Source organism: Chrysochloris asiatica, unplaced genomic scaffold, assembly GCF_000296735.1.
Source record: "Chrysochloris asiatica unplaced genomic scaffold, ChrAsi1.0 scaffold00533, whole genome shotgun sequence".
Classification (NCBI taxonomy): Eukaryota; Metazoa; Chordata; class Mammalia; order Afrosoricida; family Chrysochloridae; genus Chrysochloris; species Chrysochloris asiatica.
The window spans coordinates 331031-347534 of NW_006409051.1; the positions used below are offsets into that span (position 1 = coordinate 331031).

The window sequence follows — 16504 nt, forward strand, 5'->3', positions numbered from 1 at the left end:
CTCAGAAGTGAGATCTGGATAGAGCTCAAAAGTTGCATGAAACCACAGACACTGATAAGACTTGAGCCTAGATGAAATCATCCAATGTATGTTAAAATAAAAATTAAAAGGCCCAAAAAAGGAATCCACAATTCTAAAGTCAGGCAAAAGAATGGAGATGAAAAAAAACTAAAACCCAGAGTGGTTTTCTAGGTCAAAGGGGAAAGTTTCAAAGAAAGACTCTTAATATCACTTCCTAGAAGTCATATAAGGTAAGAACTGATGGAGTGTCAACCTTATTTGGTGAGTATGTTCTAGGATGACCTTTCTCGGTCACTTTAGGAGTGGACAAAGAACAAATCAAATATTCTTTTGTTATTTAAGTGCTGTTGAGTCGGTTTGGACTCATAGCGACCTTGCATAAGGTATCCGCAGAGCAGCTGGTGGGTTTCAACTGCCGAACTTTTGTTGATCAGTCCAGTGCTTATCCTACAACTATGTCAGATAAAACTGGAGTAAAACAGTCAGTTAAGAAAGAAATGCATGTAGCTGTGTATAGATAGCTGTTTCAAGCAGCTTTGTTTACACAATGGAAGATTACCTTGCTGCATGACATTTTTTAGGTATCCTTTGTTGTTAAGTACCATAGAGTCAGTTCCAACTCAATGACCCTTCACAGGGTTTCCAAGGCTGTAAATCTTTATGGGAGCAGAAAGCCTCATCTTTCTCCCACGGAAGAGCTGGTAGTTTCAAACTGCCTACCTTGAGGTTAGCAGCCCAATTCGTAACCATTACGCTTCCAGAGGTCCTTTAGGAGATTAATAATTACTTAGGAGAATGCTCAGTAGTAGAATTTTCACCTTCCATGTGGGAGAGCTACTGATTCCTGGTAAATGCAACTCAAGCACCTGTCAGCAGAGGCTGGGTTGTTACTGTGATGCAGACAAGTTTCAGTGGAGCTTCCAGACTAATATAGACTAGAAGAAAGGCCTGGTGATCTGCTTCTGAAAATCGGTCAGTTACAATGCTACAGATTATAATGGTCTGATTTCATTGTGAATGGGATAACCATGAGTTGGAGGCTGACTCAACAGCAACTAACAGCCATAAAATGACTCCTGAAATAGACAAGGAATCCTGTTGTGGTGCTGGACCAAAAGGTCGGTTTGAATCGCAAGGTCAATAGTTCAAACTCACCCCAGCCACTCCCTGGAAACCCTATACAGGGTCGCTATGAGACAGAACCAACTCGATGGCACTTAACAACAACAACAAAAATAGACAAAGGAGTCCTGGTGGGCACTATAGGAGAAATACTGGGGTGTGAACCACAATGTTAGCAGTTCAAACCCACCAGCTGTTCTCTGGAAACCTTGAACTGGGATTGGTATGAGTTGGAACCAACTTGACAACACTTAACAAAGCCATCTGGGAGATAAGACAAAACAGAACACAAGGTAAGAGTCTACACTTACTTTGAAGATGAAAAACATCTGGTGGATTCTATACTACGAGCGATCCCATAACTGAAAACATACATTGCTGTTGTTAAGTGCTATCGAGTTGGTTCCAACTCATAGTGACCCTATATAGCGTTTTCGAGGAACAGCTGGTGAGCCTGAATCACCAACCTTACAGTTCAAACCAACCTGGCAGTCCAGCACATTAACCCACAGCGCCAATGACATTGGTTTAATAAAACTGCTAGTGAACTATTAGCATAATTTTTAAAAGTTATACTTAAGAAGTTTTGTAAGAAATTTTGTTACCAAAACAAAACAAAAAAAATGAGTTATTATAACCCTGAGATGATGTTCAAGTACTTCAGATAATGAGAGGTGTCTCTGGAAAATAAAAATAAAACATATAAAATCAGGCATACGAATTGATCAGGAAAACAGATTGAATTCATACTGTAAATCCATCCCTTAGTTGAGAATTTAGATGGTAAAAAAAGCTCAAAATCTCACTTAGGAAGGAATCTCTGGAAGGTGTTTGGGGGGAAATAGAATATTCAACATAAGAATACTGGGATTTGAAAACTGCATTGAATTGAAATTATTTTCATCACCACCTGTTTGTTGTAAGATGGTTTGTGTATTTCTATGATGCTTGGAAGCTATGCCACTGATTTTACAAACGTGTGCATAGTGGACAGGTTTCAGAGCTTCCAGACTAAGGCTACTAGGGAGAAAGGCTCAGTGATTTAATACTGAAAATCAGCCAAAGAAAACCCTATGACAGAATACTGCTTCATACAGTGTTGGAAGGCACTCAAAATACACAATGGCCACAACAATGAACTCAAGAATACCAAGTGATAGTAAAAATAACTCAGAAATGGGCTGCCATAATTTGGTGCTGAGTTGACAGCAACTAACAACTGAAATTAATTTTGACCGTATGCCATTATCATCAATATTAATATTTTTCCACATAATGTAAACAAAACTTTTCCATTGTTGCTTTCTTCTAACCTGTATTACTATATAAAGATTTGAGGAGTGAAAATCTTTAAAAAGCAAGTGACCAGTGCTTTGAACCAATTTAAATTGCCAACTGCTATTAAAAAACACAAGACTGTAAACTCACAGAATATGATTTGAAGCAGTGTCCTAAGTTAATGAACACAAGCCAATATATTCTATTTAATAAAAATATTTAATGCTGCCAAAAAGTATAAAAATACAGTAGGAATGGCAGTAGAATACAAAGTTGTCTTCTCTAATTTATTTCTTTTACATCTTTCTACATTTCATACACACATTAAAAAAAAAAAATCAACAATACTTCATACATCAAATTAAAGGATTTTACAAAGTCCTCTGCTGGTGGGTATTCGTCATTCCCTGGATGTAAAGTTTACTTTGTAAACAGACAGTTGTGAGGCATTCTACAGGTCTATCAAGCCTCACTTCAGTTTCCGGAGTGGGCTTCAGGTCTTGCACATCAATAGTTCAAAATATATAGCTGCAGAATATTTTCAAGTCATGAATACTTAGGTGTCTGTCAATCTTGGCCTAAAACATAAAATGAGAAATCATTTATTCAATTCATATTTACCAAACAGACAGACAGACATAAATACATACCAAAAAAGCACTAACAATAAACTCTAAAGATAATCAAAACTCATTCCAACACAGCACATTCAACCATACTAAGGGTTTCACTGTTGCTGTGGTAAAATTGCTTTCAGTGCCCAATTTTCAAATAGAATTTCAAATAAATTGGTAGTTTGAAGTAGATTCATGCTATAGCACTATGACTCATAATCTTCAAACATTACTATGAATTTTAGATCATCTCTTATTCTTCATAGCATCAAGAAAAACCCCTACTGAGATACTGACAGGCAACAGGTTTAAAAAGAAATGTGCCCACACAATTTAACAAGTTTATAGAGTTATGTGCTAAACTTTGGAATTTAACGCACAAATCGAATCTCATTTGTGTATGTTGCTGTTGCTAAGTGCCAACAAATAGGTTGAACTCATAGCAACCCTGTTTAGGGTTTCCAAGGAACAGCTGGTGAGCTTGAAACACCGACCTTGAGGCCAGCATTTTAACCCATGATGCCACCCCCAGGATTCCCAAAATATTATCAGTGTAGTATCTGAAAATAAAGTGAGTTTATATTTTTAAACGACAAACTATTAGCAACATGCTTCTGTCCTGAAGGATAACACGAACGATTAAAGCAATGTACAACTTAAGTGACACAACATAAACTGACTATTATACTTTAATGCCAAAAATTAAAAGCAAATTAGTTTAAACAAACATTAGATAAATAACTTATTATAAAGGAAGATGACTTTCTGATGTTATTTTAAAAATTACTGGGCTTTGGAGTAAGTCAGTAAGTATCTCCACTATTCCTCCAACTTCCCTCTATCCAAAATCTCAGTATTTGTCATTGTTATATCTCCACATATAAAAATAGTAAATATTAACCACTGCTACATAATCAGCCAAAATAGTCAAAAACAAAAATATTGAAAATTAGGCTTCTTTCTGCCTACTCACTGACTCCTTCCTGCACTTTGGTCATCTGAATATTCCCTGTCACTGGTTTTCTAGCACCAATGGAGAGAGAGATGTCAAGTCTGTAAGAAAACATTTTCATCAGATATCTGTGGGTCTAGATGCTACTTAGGGTGTTATTATAGGAACTTTTGGAATCTTGAACCAAAGCAATGGAAAAAAGTTAAGGCATTCTAATTTAGTATGCCTGAAAAAATTTCCATACATTCAGAAAAGTTTGCTCTTTAAAATAAGGACTGTAATTTGATAAATAAAAGTGAATTGAGCAGTGGCTTATAGAATTTTGTGACATGTATTTCTTTCAGTGAGAGTTTGAAGTGGTTCACAATATTTTTTGGAGAGAAAAATTTGATTTGCTTCACTTAAAAAATAAGGAGAACTAGATTTTAACAGGTAAATTGTTGTATAGGAGCTCTGGTAGCATAGTGGTTACGAATCGGGCTGCGAATCTTAAGGTCAGCGGTTCGAAACTACTAGTCGCTCCACTGGAGAAAGATGAGGCTTTCTACTCCCGTAAAGATTTACACCCTCGGAAACCCTCAGAAACCCTGTACAGGGTCGCTATGGATCGGAACCGACTCGACGGCACTTAACAACAACAACATTGTTGTTAAATGCCATCGAGTCGGTTCCGATCCATAGAGACCCTGTATAGGGTTCCCAAGGAGCAGCTGGTAAGCTTGAACTGCCGACCTTACAGTTCAAACGACGTTTTTTATTCTGCAGTCTGACGCATTAACCCACAGCACCACACCAGAACTCAATAGGTAATAACAGTTGCCTGATATATTCTCATGGTGTCCTGGTGTGGCGCTGTGGGCTAATTTGTCAGACTGCAAAGTCTTTTGAACTGCAAGGTCAGTGGTTCAAGTTCAGAATCAACTTGACAGCACATAACAACAATAATATATTCCCATTTAAGAGTGGTTTAAATATTCCATAAAAGCAGAGACCGTGTGGAATAATGAAAAAAGTGCAATGGGACTTTTAAAAGTTCATGGAAAAGTAGGACTAAATGATACACAGAATTTTTCCATGAATTTCATTCTGTGACTCAGTTTTCTTACCTGAAAACAGGAAAAATGCTATCTACCTAGAAGAGGTAGTTATATATTGAAAACCTGTTGCTGTGGACTCCAAATCATGGTGACCCTATGTATGTCAGAGCAGAACTGTGTTCCACTCGATTTTTAATGGCAGAGTTTTCAGAAACAGAGCACTAGGCCAAACTTTCAACCTTCATTTAACAGATGAATAGCATGGGCTACCATTTTCATTATGCAGGGACTCCACTCAGAGATCAGATCATCAACAATGTGCATTAAATTGGGGTTAAATTTTAAATGAATGGCAGAATTGTAGTTGTTGAACATACATTGCTGTCCTTCCTCATTACTGTTCACTATTTAATAAGGATCAGCTATCATTTATAACAACTATATCATTTATAACAACTTTAAAAACTTAAAAAAGTTTTTATTGTGAACTAAAAAGCAGAATACTGCTTTTACACTCATATCGTATTTCATTTGGGTGTTTTATTTTAAAATGTTTTATTTAGTAAGGCAAAAGCAAAATGGGTTCAAACAAAGGAAATGAATAACAAAACTGGTATTTTGTTTGAATAAAATGGTTCTCACATTTACAGTCTTTATTCATGAATTGTACAAGGACATAGTATGTGATAAACAATACTTCTATTAATTTCTAAATTGATGCAATGTCAAACTTTACCCAAAGTAGTTTTTACCACTACATATTTACATTAATATTTCACTGAAATGAATCAAAACTTTTTTTAAGTGAGCAAATACATTGCCCTTACAGACAAAATCAACTTACCCAGGTTCCCTGTCCTGAATTCACCAAACTCAAACTATGGTTAACAATGTGAATAAATAAACAGCATCATATGTCTGAGAGATATATGCTAAATAGAGCAACAAAAATAACTTGACATTTTTCTTTTAGAATGGCTATTGAGAAAAAAACAAGTCTCAATGAAACCCTCCTAATCTAAAACATACTTAGTGAGGATATTACACAGAGTCTACATGGTTTTATGTTACAAGTTCTCCAATTCCCATATTCTACTCTAAGTCATAAAACTCAAGCCAAAAGAGCTCAAAAGATTAGTGTTGGTCAGAGCCCTTTAAAATGTTTTCATTGACAGATGGTAAAAAACTCTCTCCAACCAAGTCAAAGCATCTCAGGACTATCTGCTTACACTTAGAAATACCATAAATATGCCACTGAAAAAAAACCTTCTCTCAAAGAAGAGCACTCTTAGAAGATTCCCAGTAGGAAAATGAGCATAAACACTTGTGAATTAGAGGAATCCTGGTATGGTGCTGTGGGCTTAACAGGTAATAATAATTGCCTAATATATTCCCGTGGTGTCCTGGTGTGGTCCTGTGCGCTAATGTGTCAGACTGCAAAGTCATTTAAATCACAAGATTGGCAGTTCAAGCTCACCAATCGATCCTTGGAAATCCTATACAAGGTCACCATGGGTCGGAACCAACTTGACAGCACTAAACAACAACACTACGTATGGTGTCCTGGTGTATTGCTGTAGGATAAAGAGTGGACTGTAAGGTTGGTTATTGCAATGTCAGTTTGAACCACAAGACTGATGGTTCAAATTCACTAGCCATTCTTCTGAAACCCTATACAGGGTTGCTATGAGTCGGAAATGACTTGACCACACTTAACAACAATGCTATTTATGGACCAATTTGAATGTGGTAAATGCTGTACTAAAGGAAATGCAATGTGGCACTGTGGGTGAATGCATTGGACTGAACGGTCCGTCTGAACTGCATGGGCGGTTGTTCAAACTTATCAGCCCCTCTCCTCAGAAACCCTATACAAGGATGCTATGAGTTGGAATCGACTCAATATTACAACAACAGCAACAAAGGAAATATGAGATAGCCAAACACATCCATTTCCCTAGACACTTTTATTATAGATTATTGGCCATGAAAGAGTAAATAAGTTTAACTTCCAAAATCCAGATGAAAAAAATCAAACAGTTTTACGGGGCCAAGCATGCCAATATCTGAACTTGAGATTTCTTACATAATACGTACTGATGAGAATTTATACAACTCAAATTTCCCTCTGTTAATATATATATCATTCAGATTTCCTTGTGATTTCTTATATATCTACTGCTTTAAAGATGTTAATGCTGCTGTTTTGTAAAACTGCTTTGAAGACAGGTATAAGGACAAATATAATCAAATCCAAACAATTAGTGAGGAAGAATATGAATGAAGCCATTTACATTTGAACCTAGAGTACATCGAGAGAATGACCAAAACTTGCATCTTAGTAAGATGTTATATGGAAAACTGTTGTTTCTATTTTCAAAATTTCATTTCTAATTTTATAGCAAGGAAGGGAGTGATTAACTTTCCAGTCTAGGATCGGAGGTCCCTAGGACCATCAACAGAGAAGAGCCGAGAGCGGGACCCTACCCAGAGAAGCAGTGATGCCTGAGATGGAGGCAGAGATGAGGACGTGGAGAGATGGAGCAGCTGGGGACTTTAGATCCAGAGAGGGAGAGGGACTGTGTGCTGAAGACCCGGGGGCATGGGGGGCAGGCTTGCAGGGTATACCCTTTGGTTGGTTGATGATGCATGGAGGGGATTGTAACCATGGCAATGAAATGATATAGATAGAATGGATGTAAAACTAATGTTCTCCCATGTAAATTATCATATAATTCACAATAAAACATTTTAAAAATTTCATTTCTAACATTTTATTCCCCTTTTATCTAATTAAAGGAGCCCTAGTGGCAGAGCAGCGTAGTGGTTACAAATCGGGCTGCAAACCTCAAGGTCACCAGTTGGAAACTACCAGTTGTTCCGAGGGAGAAAGATGAGGCTTTGTGGTCCTGTAAAGATTTATGACCTCAGAAACCCTGTACAGGGTCGCTATGAGTCGGAACCGACTCCATGGCACATAACAACAACTCTCTAAATAAATCAAGCTAAATACTTAAAATTAGGGCTTTAAAAAAAACTTGATGCTAATGTATAACTGAGAATGCATAATAGCCATTTTTGTCATATGTACTTAATTAAAAACTGGGGGTCTATGCCTCAAGTGGGGCTAGATGAAACTGGTCTACAAGACCTACAATATTCTGCACAAAACGAACTGAAGAGCCTAGATGATCTCTGAATCTCATATTCCCTTGTATCCTACCCACTCTACCCACCCCACCAACAGAACCATGTGAACCTGACAACTCAAAAGTCATGTCTGCAAAATGCTTCAATCCTGGCCTCCTACCAGAACATAGAAAGAAATGGAATCTCTTTTACATGTACAAATGTATACATGGAGTCCTGGCTTGGCATTGTAGGATAAGCACTCAACTGCAAGACCGGTTTAAACCACAAGGTCGGCAGTTAAAACTTACCAGCTGTTGCTAGGAAGCCCTATAGAGGATCGCTGTGGGTCAGAACTGACTTGATGCCACTTAACAACAACAATGTATACGTATGTGAAACATGTCAACAAAAGCCTGAAACAAGGATGCAGAAATGCTGATTATAGCTTAACAATAACATTATCTACCTACCTCATAAACTTGTAAGGATTAAACAGGATAAAATATGAAAAAATGTACCTTTGCAGAGTGCCTAACAAGTAGTAAATGATCAATAAATGGTAGTCACCATTACTTTGCATTGATGCTGAAAGCAAAGGAGAAACTAATGAAAAAAGCCAAGATTGTTCTATAACATAAACTTTTAAACCAGAATATGTTTTTTGATTCATACTATGAATTGTGGTGCATTTCAGATGGGGGGGGGGCCGGGGGCAAGCACATGTGCATATAAAATTAGAACAAAGAGATATACACCCTTTTCTTTGATACATCTGCTAAACAGAGCTATTTTAAAAGAAAATGATTAGGAACAACTTTTGGTTTTCTTTTTTGACTTCCTTTCTCCTTGTTCATTGGTTGGCAATGATCTTTGTATTTGTTCTATGTGCACTTTTGTACATGTTAATTCAACCTTCTAAGAAAGTAGAAAAAAGCATCATTCTCATTTAATATGTGGATAAATAAAAAATGGTGAATTATATTTTTACATAGTGTATATATGCAAGCATAGATTAAAATTAATAGACGAACATAAAAAAATACTGGTGTGGTGCTGGAATCCTGATGTGGCACTGTAAGATAAGCACTGGACCACAAAGTTGATTTGAACTGCAAGATCTGCAGTTCAAACTCACCAGCTGTTCCTCGGAAACCTATAAAGGTTGCTATGAGTTGGACCTGACATGACAGCACTTAACAAGAAGTTTGGAAAGGCATATGTTGATGTAGCCAAAGAAAATGGCATTAAAAGAAAGGCTGCTATTAGTCTACTGTTGTTAACTGTTGTCATGTTGGTTCCGACTCATTGCAACCCTGAATTGGGTTTCTAAAGAACAGTACAACCTCCAACCTTACGGTGAGCAGTGTAGTGCTTATCCTACAGTGCCACACCCCAGGACTCCATTAGTCTACTGTTGCTGTTACATGCCATCAAGTCAGTTCTGACTCACAGAGACCCTGAATGCTTCTAAGGAGCAGCTGGTGGGTTTGAACTTCCAAGTTTGTGGGTCGCAGTCCAGTGCTGATCCACAGTGCCATACCAGAAGTCCCCGTTAGTCTATTAGCAGGGAGGAATTAACTAATGAAGTAAACATTTTCTGGTAAAATAGGCTTTGTTAAATTTTTTGAAACTTTGTTGTTGTTAGGTGACATCAAGTCGGTACTGACTCATAGCAACTCTATGCACAACAGAATGAAACACTGCCCAATCCTGGGCCAACCTCACAACTGTTGCCATGTTTAACCCCATTGATGCTGCCATTTTGCCAATCCATCTCACTGGGGGTCTTTCTCTTTTTCTCTGACCTTCCACCTTACCAAACATGGTTATCATTCTCCAGAGATTGGTCCCTCCTAACAATATGTCCAAAGTATGAGAGATGAAGTTTGGCCAACCTGGCCTCTTGGCTGCACTTCTTCAACACAGATGTGTTGGTTCTTTTGGCAGCCCATGGCACTTTCAATATTGTCCTCCAACACTAGAACTCAAAAGTATCAATTCTTCTATGGTCTTCCTTATTCACTGTCCAGCTTTCGCATGCATTTGAGGTTACTGAAAATACCATGGCTTGGGTCAGGTGCACCTTAGTCCTCAAGCTGACATCTTTGCTCTTCAACACTTTAAAAAGGTCTTATGCAGCAGATTTGCCTAATGAAATACGTCGTTTGATTTCCTGACTACTGCTTTCATGAGGATTGACAGCTGATCCAAGAAGAATGAAGTCCTTGGCAACTTCAATCTTTTCTTCTGTTGATAAAAACGTTTTTAAATAGGGTAAGTTTTTGTAACTTACCCTATTTAAAATGTTGGTTGCTAAGTGGCGTGTCGGTTCTGACTCACTGCAATCCTATACAGTGTTTCTGAGAAACAGCTGAAGGGTCTGAACTGCTGACCTTACCATTAACAGTCTGGTGCTTATCTTATAGCACCAACCATGACTCTTATCCAAAAGTATTTGTTGTTGTTAAGCAATACTACCACATTAAAGTAAAAATACATAACTTTTAAATTTTTGCTAAAAATTTGTTAAAAACTAGGAAGTATTATTAAGATATGTTGTTACTGTTCAAGTGCTGTTGAATCAGTTCTAACTCATAGCAACCCTATATAGGGTTTCCAAGGAACAGCTGGTGAGTTTGAACTGCCAATCTTGTAGTTCAAATTGACCTTGCAATCCAGAGCATTAACCCACTATGCCACATCAGGACTCCATTATTAAGATATATAAAGGTGCATACTTTTTAGGAGTCCTGGTGTGGTGCCATAAGATAAGCACCTTATACAGGGTCACTGTGAGTCAGAACCAAATGGATAGCACTTAACAATTTTTAAATGGACAATAGAACCCACCTAACTTGAAGGCAGGAGCTGTGACTTTGCCCCTTTATTTAACTGAGAGATGCCACTTTACAGAGGTCAGTATGATGGCAGCAGGCACCAAAATACAATGCATATGTTGTTAATAACTGACATGGTACACACCAAGATTACTACAACTGATAAAAACTTCACTATTTATAACTTCCACTGTTCAACACTGTCAACGAGCACCTCTTTGAAAAATGAAAGAGGAGAAAACTTGCTGAATTCCATCAAGTGTTCACTGCGTAACCTGGTTTAGCACAATCACATTTATTACTCATAAGTCTTCACAGGTATGTTTAAAGCAAAGGCTCTTTCCAATTGGAAATGAATGTGGTCTACTGATATTTGACTGTAAGTGTACTATACAGTATTTTAACAAAGATAAACCAAGGCAAATTGGAAAGTAAGATCTAAAGCCAATAACAACCTTTAAAATTTAAGAGCCTTGGTGCCTGAACACAGGTTCAATGCAGACAATATTAGAAAATGTTATCCTTACCTCATTTCCATTTCAATATTATAGGACAGTGATATTGAATTAGGACACAGGCACAATTTAATAAAGAGCTCTGGTAGCATGGTGGTTACGAATTGGGCTGTTAATCTCATGGTCAGTAGTTCAAAACTATCAGTGGTTCTGTGGGACAAAGATAAGGTTTTCTGCTCCTATAAAGATTTACAGCTTTGGAAACCCTATATAGGGTAACTATCAGTCAGAACCGACTCCACAGCACATAATCACCACCACCACCACTATCTACATGATTATGTGGTGGTTCAAGTTCTTAGCTGCTAATCTAAAGGTTGGTGGTTTGAGTTCAGTAGGTGCTCCCATGGAGAAAGACACGGCAGCCCCTGGTAAAGATGACAGCAGCCTTGGAAAAGCCCATGAAACCATTCTACTCCATCATGTAGGGTCACTATGAGTCAAAATAAGACTCATCTTTAATGAGTTATGTGTACCACATACATGCTGCTTTAACTACTCTCAGCATAATCCAACACATTCAAAATGCTACTCAAATCGATTCAAGATACCTATCTACAGCAGTCGTTTTTTAAACTTAAAAAAAAATTAGAATGAACACCCTTTAAAATAATTTAACTTTATGTACTGTGGCTTAGAGTAAAGTTTAGTATTCTGGAGTCCCTCCCACCAAATCTGGTGAGCCCCACTCCTTCCAAACTGCCAAATCCAAAAATCATAGTTTGAAAACAACTGAAATAATATATCCTATCTTGTGCTGCCAGGGATACCTTCAAGTAATTAAATTTAAAGTCTAAGTGAAACATACTAAACACTAAGTGGAGCACTGTGATCCAAATCAGTGGTTACATTCATTATACCATATGCTTTAAGACAGAAGTTAAAGGGACAAGGTAAGATTTGCACATTATCAGACTATTTATTGCAATAGAAAGTACTTGAAAAATAATTTACTTCAAAACTTCAACTAGTAAACTGAAACCATGGATCATAAAATACTGCTTATTTTTATTTCCTAAATCATAACTTATCCCAATTGTAAATTAGGATGCATACATTGAAATCTCAAGAAAATAAACAGTATTTGCCATCAGCTGTACAGAAACCAATTTCTTTACAAAGATAACCAACTGTTATCTCACCATCCCAGAAAGGACACTTTTCTTTCAAAATATTCTTCGGGAAAATGCCTACTCAGATTTCTAACTACTTATATATATATCTAATTTTTCTTTAGGAAATTTACCCAGTATTAATTAAATCAACATACAATTTATTATTTTATCGTAACAGATTTTTCAAATTGAGCATTTAAAAATAGGTATTTATAAATATATGTATGCTGAAAAGAGTAAGAATATAAAACGTTGCTCATTTTGAGTAGATTACACACATTACTTAATGGTCCTTTTCTTCTCACTAGTGACATAGAAAAACCATAATATTTATTGCTTATATCAAGTGCATGTTAAAATCCAGATAACCTCTAAAAACAAATCCTGTGATAAACAATTTCTCAATGTGGTCAGGTAAAATGTCATGCTTAACAATTATGTACACTTGAAGATGTACCAGTTTTTTTTACAAACATTAATTAATATCTTCATTTTAGACAGCTGTTTACAGAGGAACAGTCTAGCTTTCAGAGGAACCTGCAGTGAAGAGTCCTGAGATGTTGGGCTTGTGATTGGTACACATTGCTTATCTGGCTGATATCTAATCTACTAGATCACTTTTGGGGTATAAACAGTTTGCTGCTAACGATAAACTCTTGTGATTAATGCAGCAGTTTCTGATACTAATTCTAAGCTTGCCGGTCAAAATTCATAGTTTATAAGACATTTTGCTAAAAAAATAGTGTCCAGCCAACAAAAGTGCCAACCAAAAGGATGGACACAAACCCGATCTTAGTGAGAAGAGGTTGCCAATATAACCACCTTTTTCTTTTTCCTTCAGTCTCATTTAGCCTCTGTTTCATCTGTTGCACCTTCTGAGCCGTGTTAGCTTTTCTGTCTTCTCGAATTCGTTTCCGTAGGAGACTATGAAAAAATAAATAAAATAAATAGATGGACATGCACAACACAATGTAATACAGAAGACATAACTCACATAAAACCATACATACATATTCTTCAAGCCAATCAAACATTAAAACAAAAAAAGGGGAAAAACCTCTTAATATTCTAAATGGTTTAGGAATCCTGATAATCTGCAGCATTTCTGTACACTTTTGTATTTAACTGGCCAGCACAGGCAGCAACACATTTCTAGTACCTATTTACATTAACTTCTGTATTAGATTAATACACTATTTTAAACATTTCAACAGGTTCTGTTTATAACTATTAACTTATAAAGAAGATTGTTCATCATACACTACCTAATATACAGTTGGATGTCCTAGTGTGGTACTGGAGCACAAGCTTGGTTTGAACTGTAAGTTTGGTTGATTCAAACTCACCAACCACTCCTTGGAAACCCTATACAGGGTCACTGCACTTAACAATAACATTAAGAAAAAGTCCTATTAACACAGTAAGCAAAGGACCTCAATTACTTCATAACCACATATAGTTGAAACAAGACTCACCTCTCACTCTTTTCCTCTACAGGATCTTGCATTTTAGAAGACAGTCCTGTACACCTGTCACCTGTAAGTTTTCCTTCTTCTAAGCCTATTCTGTTCCCATTATATTTTTCAGTCATTAGTTTAGTTGGTGAATGATCAACAGCAGGAGACAAGTCTTCCTTAGAAAGTTCTTTCCATTGCTTCTAGGTACGAAAGAGAAACAAAAAACGTGCAAACAATGAAAGTTTGGTTTTCCTTAAACAAAATGGATTCATGAATTGAAATTCTTTATTCAACTTAAGAAAATCCAGCCATGATAACATATGAATGAAAAAGTAAACTTTACAGCTCTTTTAGATATGTCTATTTTAAGTTCAGAAATTGGCTCCTAATCCATAGTCATGAAACATTTGAATTAGTGACAACCATGGTGTAAGGAAAAGGAGCTCTGGTAGTGTAGTAGTTACAAATTGGACTGTGAACCACAAGGTCAACAGTTCGAAACTACCAGCTGTTCCACAGGAGAAAGAGAAGGCTTTCTGCTCCCGTAAAGATTTACAGCCTCAGAAACCCTGTACAGGGTCGCTATGAGTCAGAACCGACTCCATGGCACATAAGAACAACAAATGGTGCAAGGAAGTGATCTGTACATTTTTACTCCTTGCCTTTGTCCTGTCTAACAGAGTTCTAACCATGAAATATCCAAATAGGTCCACTTCAGGTCTACTAGCAGCTAGAGGTAGCTAGCCCCACCACTGGGTAAGAGAAAACTCTGATACTTGCCTGTTTACTTCAGAGCAGCTGAAAACAGAAGGCAGGACTCAGACGAAAAAGAAAATGGTTAGTTTCTTCACCTATGAAACAGGAACGCTATCAACTTCCTTGGGAAGCTGTGGTGATGGCTAAAAGTGAGCTACTTAGTACAATGCAAGTGCCTACTACCATGTTTGGCTAATGTCTGAGGGAGAAAAAGTAGGACCTGAAGATGAAAGCAGTGACAACTGTACAAGGTGGAGAAGGAGAAGGCACTGGAGACCACTATCCCTCTAAGTCCTTCCCAGGCCTGCTTATATTTGCTACTGCTTCTGGGAACACAACCACCATCTATCTTGCTGCCAACGACTACAGGAGTAGACGTTAACGGCAGTAGAAGCCAATAACTTTGGTACGTATGACTCTGGCCCTGGCTCAAAATGACTTCATACAGTGAGAGGACACCTCACGCCACCCCCACCAAGTGATAGAGATTCTGTTATAGACACAAGAACTTTTACATTTCATAAATAAGGAACTCCATACTAATTTACTGCTAAAGGATTATAATATTGAGTAGAGGTATATTACCGCACATATTTTTTGAGAAAAGTAGGGAAAACTCATTCCCTGAAGCTTCATTTGTACAAAACAGCACTGTTAAAAACAATGGTTGACCAAAAGATGGAATAGGGAGAACAAACAAGATGGCGGACCGGGTGGAAGTGCAGTGAAGAGCTCTTCCAACAACAAAAACACAGAATACAGGACCAAGCAAGCTCAGGGGATGGTCCCAGAACTCTGAACCACATATAAAGGAACACTGAAAAGGTTGGAAGGCTTTCAGCTGGGGGAATCTGTGGCAGAAGCAAGAAATCCATTGTTTTCTAGTTCGGAACGCACAGCTGCTCCAGGAGCCGCCATCTTGGATGAGACCAAGCTGGGGAAGGATCAGAACGGCCACAGATACCTGGCAGAACCACTGAGATAAAGATGTAGACATTCTTTTCTTTTGGTAGCTGTTCATTGGTCCCTTGCTATTTGCGCACCACCATTCTGGTGACTATAGGGGTGCCTCAGCTAGCGGACACCCCAGGCCCACGCTCGGAGGGTTTTACTACGCATGCACACAGCTCCTCAAAATTTAAAGAGACAGTTTCCAATTAAAAACAAACGGCCACAGCAGGCCCTGAACTGTATATAACTAGACAAAGGGGCAATGGGGATTGTGGAACGGGACAAGCAGACAAAAAAAGGAAACAGGCCGAAAATTAAATCCTAAGTTATGTCTAAACGACCAACAGTGGCATCTTGAAACTTCTCAAGAAAAAGAGTGAAAAGGGAAGTCCATTTCCTAACCACATCTACCTGGAGGCAATCAGCAAAATACACACCCATCTAAGTATTAAGGCCATAGATATCCCCTCAAGATGCCCAAAAAACAGAAGCAGATGACCATATTTGCACATGTCCAGAAACGAGATAAAGTGACTGAGGCAAATGAGCTGGAAGTAGCCCTACACTTCATACTGAAAGATGGGCAGGCTTTGGAAATGCTTGAGAAGGAATTCCTAAAAATGATTATAAAAGGTATCAAAACACTATGCAATGCAGTTGAGAAAAATAAGGAAGAAGTCAGGAAAGTGCTACAAGAACAAGCAAGTAAGATAGATA

General features: G+C 37.6%; 1 protein-coding gene across 1 annotated transcript in view; it reads right to left on the minus strand.

The window, feature by feature from the left end:
• Positions 1 to 2623: 2623 nt before the first annotated feature.
• Positions 2624 to 16504, minus strand: part of PTPN2 (protein tyrosine phosphatase, non-receptor type 2) — a 151080-nt gene continuing 137199 nt past the window's right edge. The window contains exons 8-10 of the mRNA XM_006877595.1: positions 14099 to 14280; positions 13446 to 13547; positions 2624 to 2999 (exon numbers count right to left, since the gene is read on the minus strand). Of these exons, the coding sequence (XP_006877657.1) occupies positions 2978 to 2999; positions 13446 to 13547; positions 14099 to 14280 (306 nt within the window). The 3' untranslated portion in view covers positions 2624 to 2977. The remainder of the gene's footprint in view (positions 3000 to 13445; positions 13548 to 14098; positions 14281 to 16504) is intronic.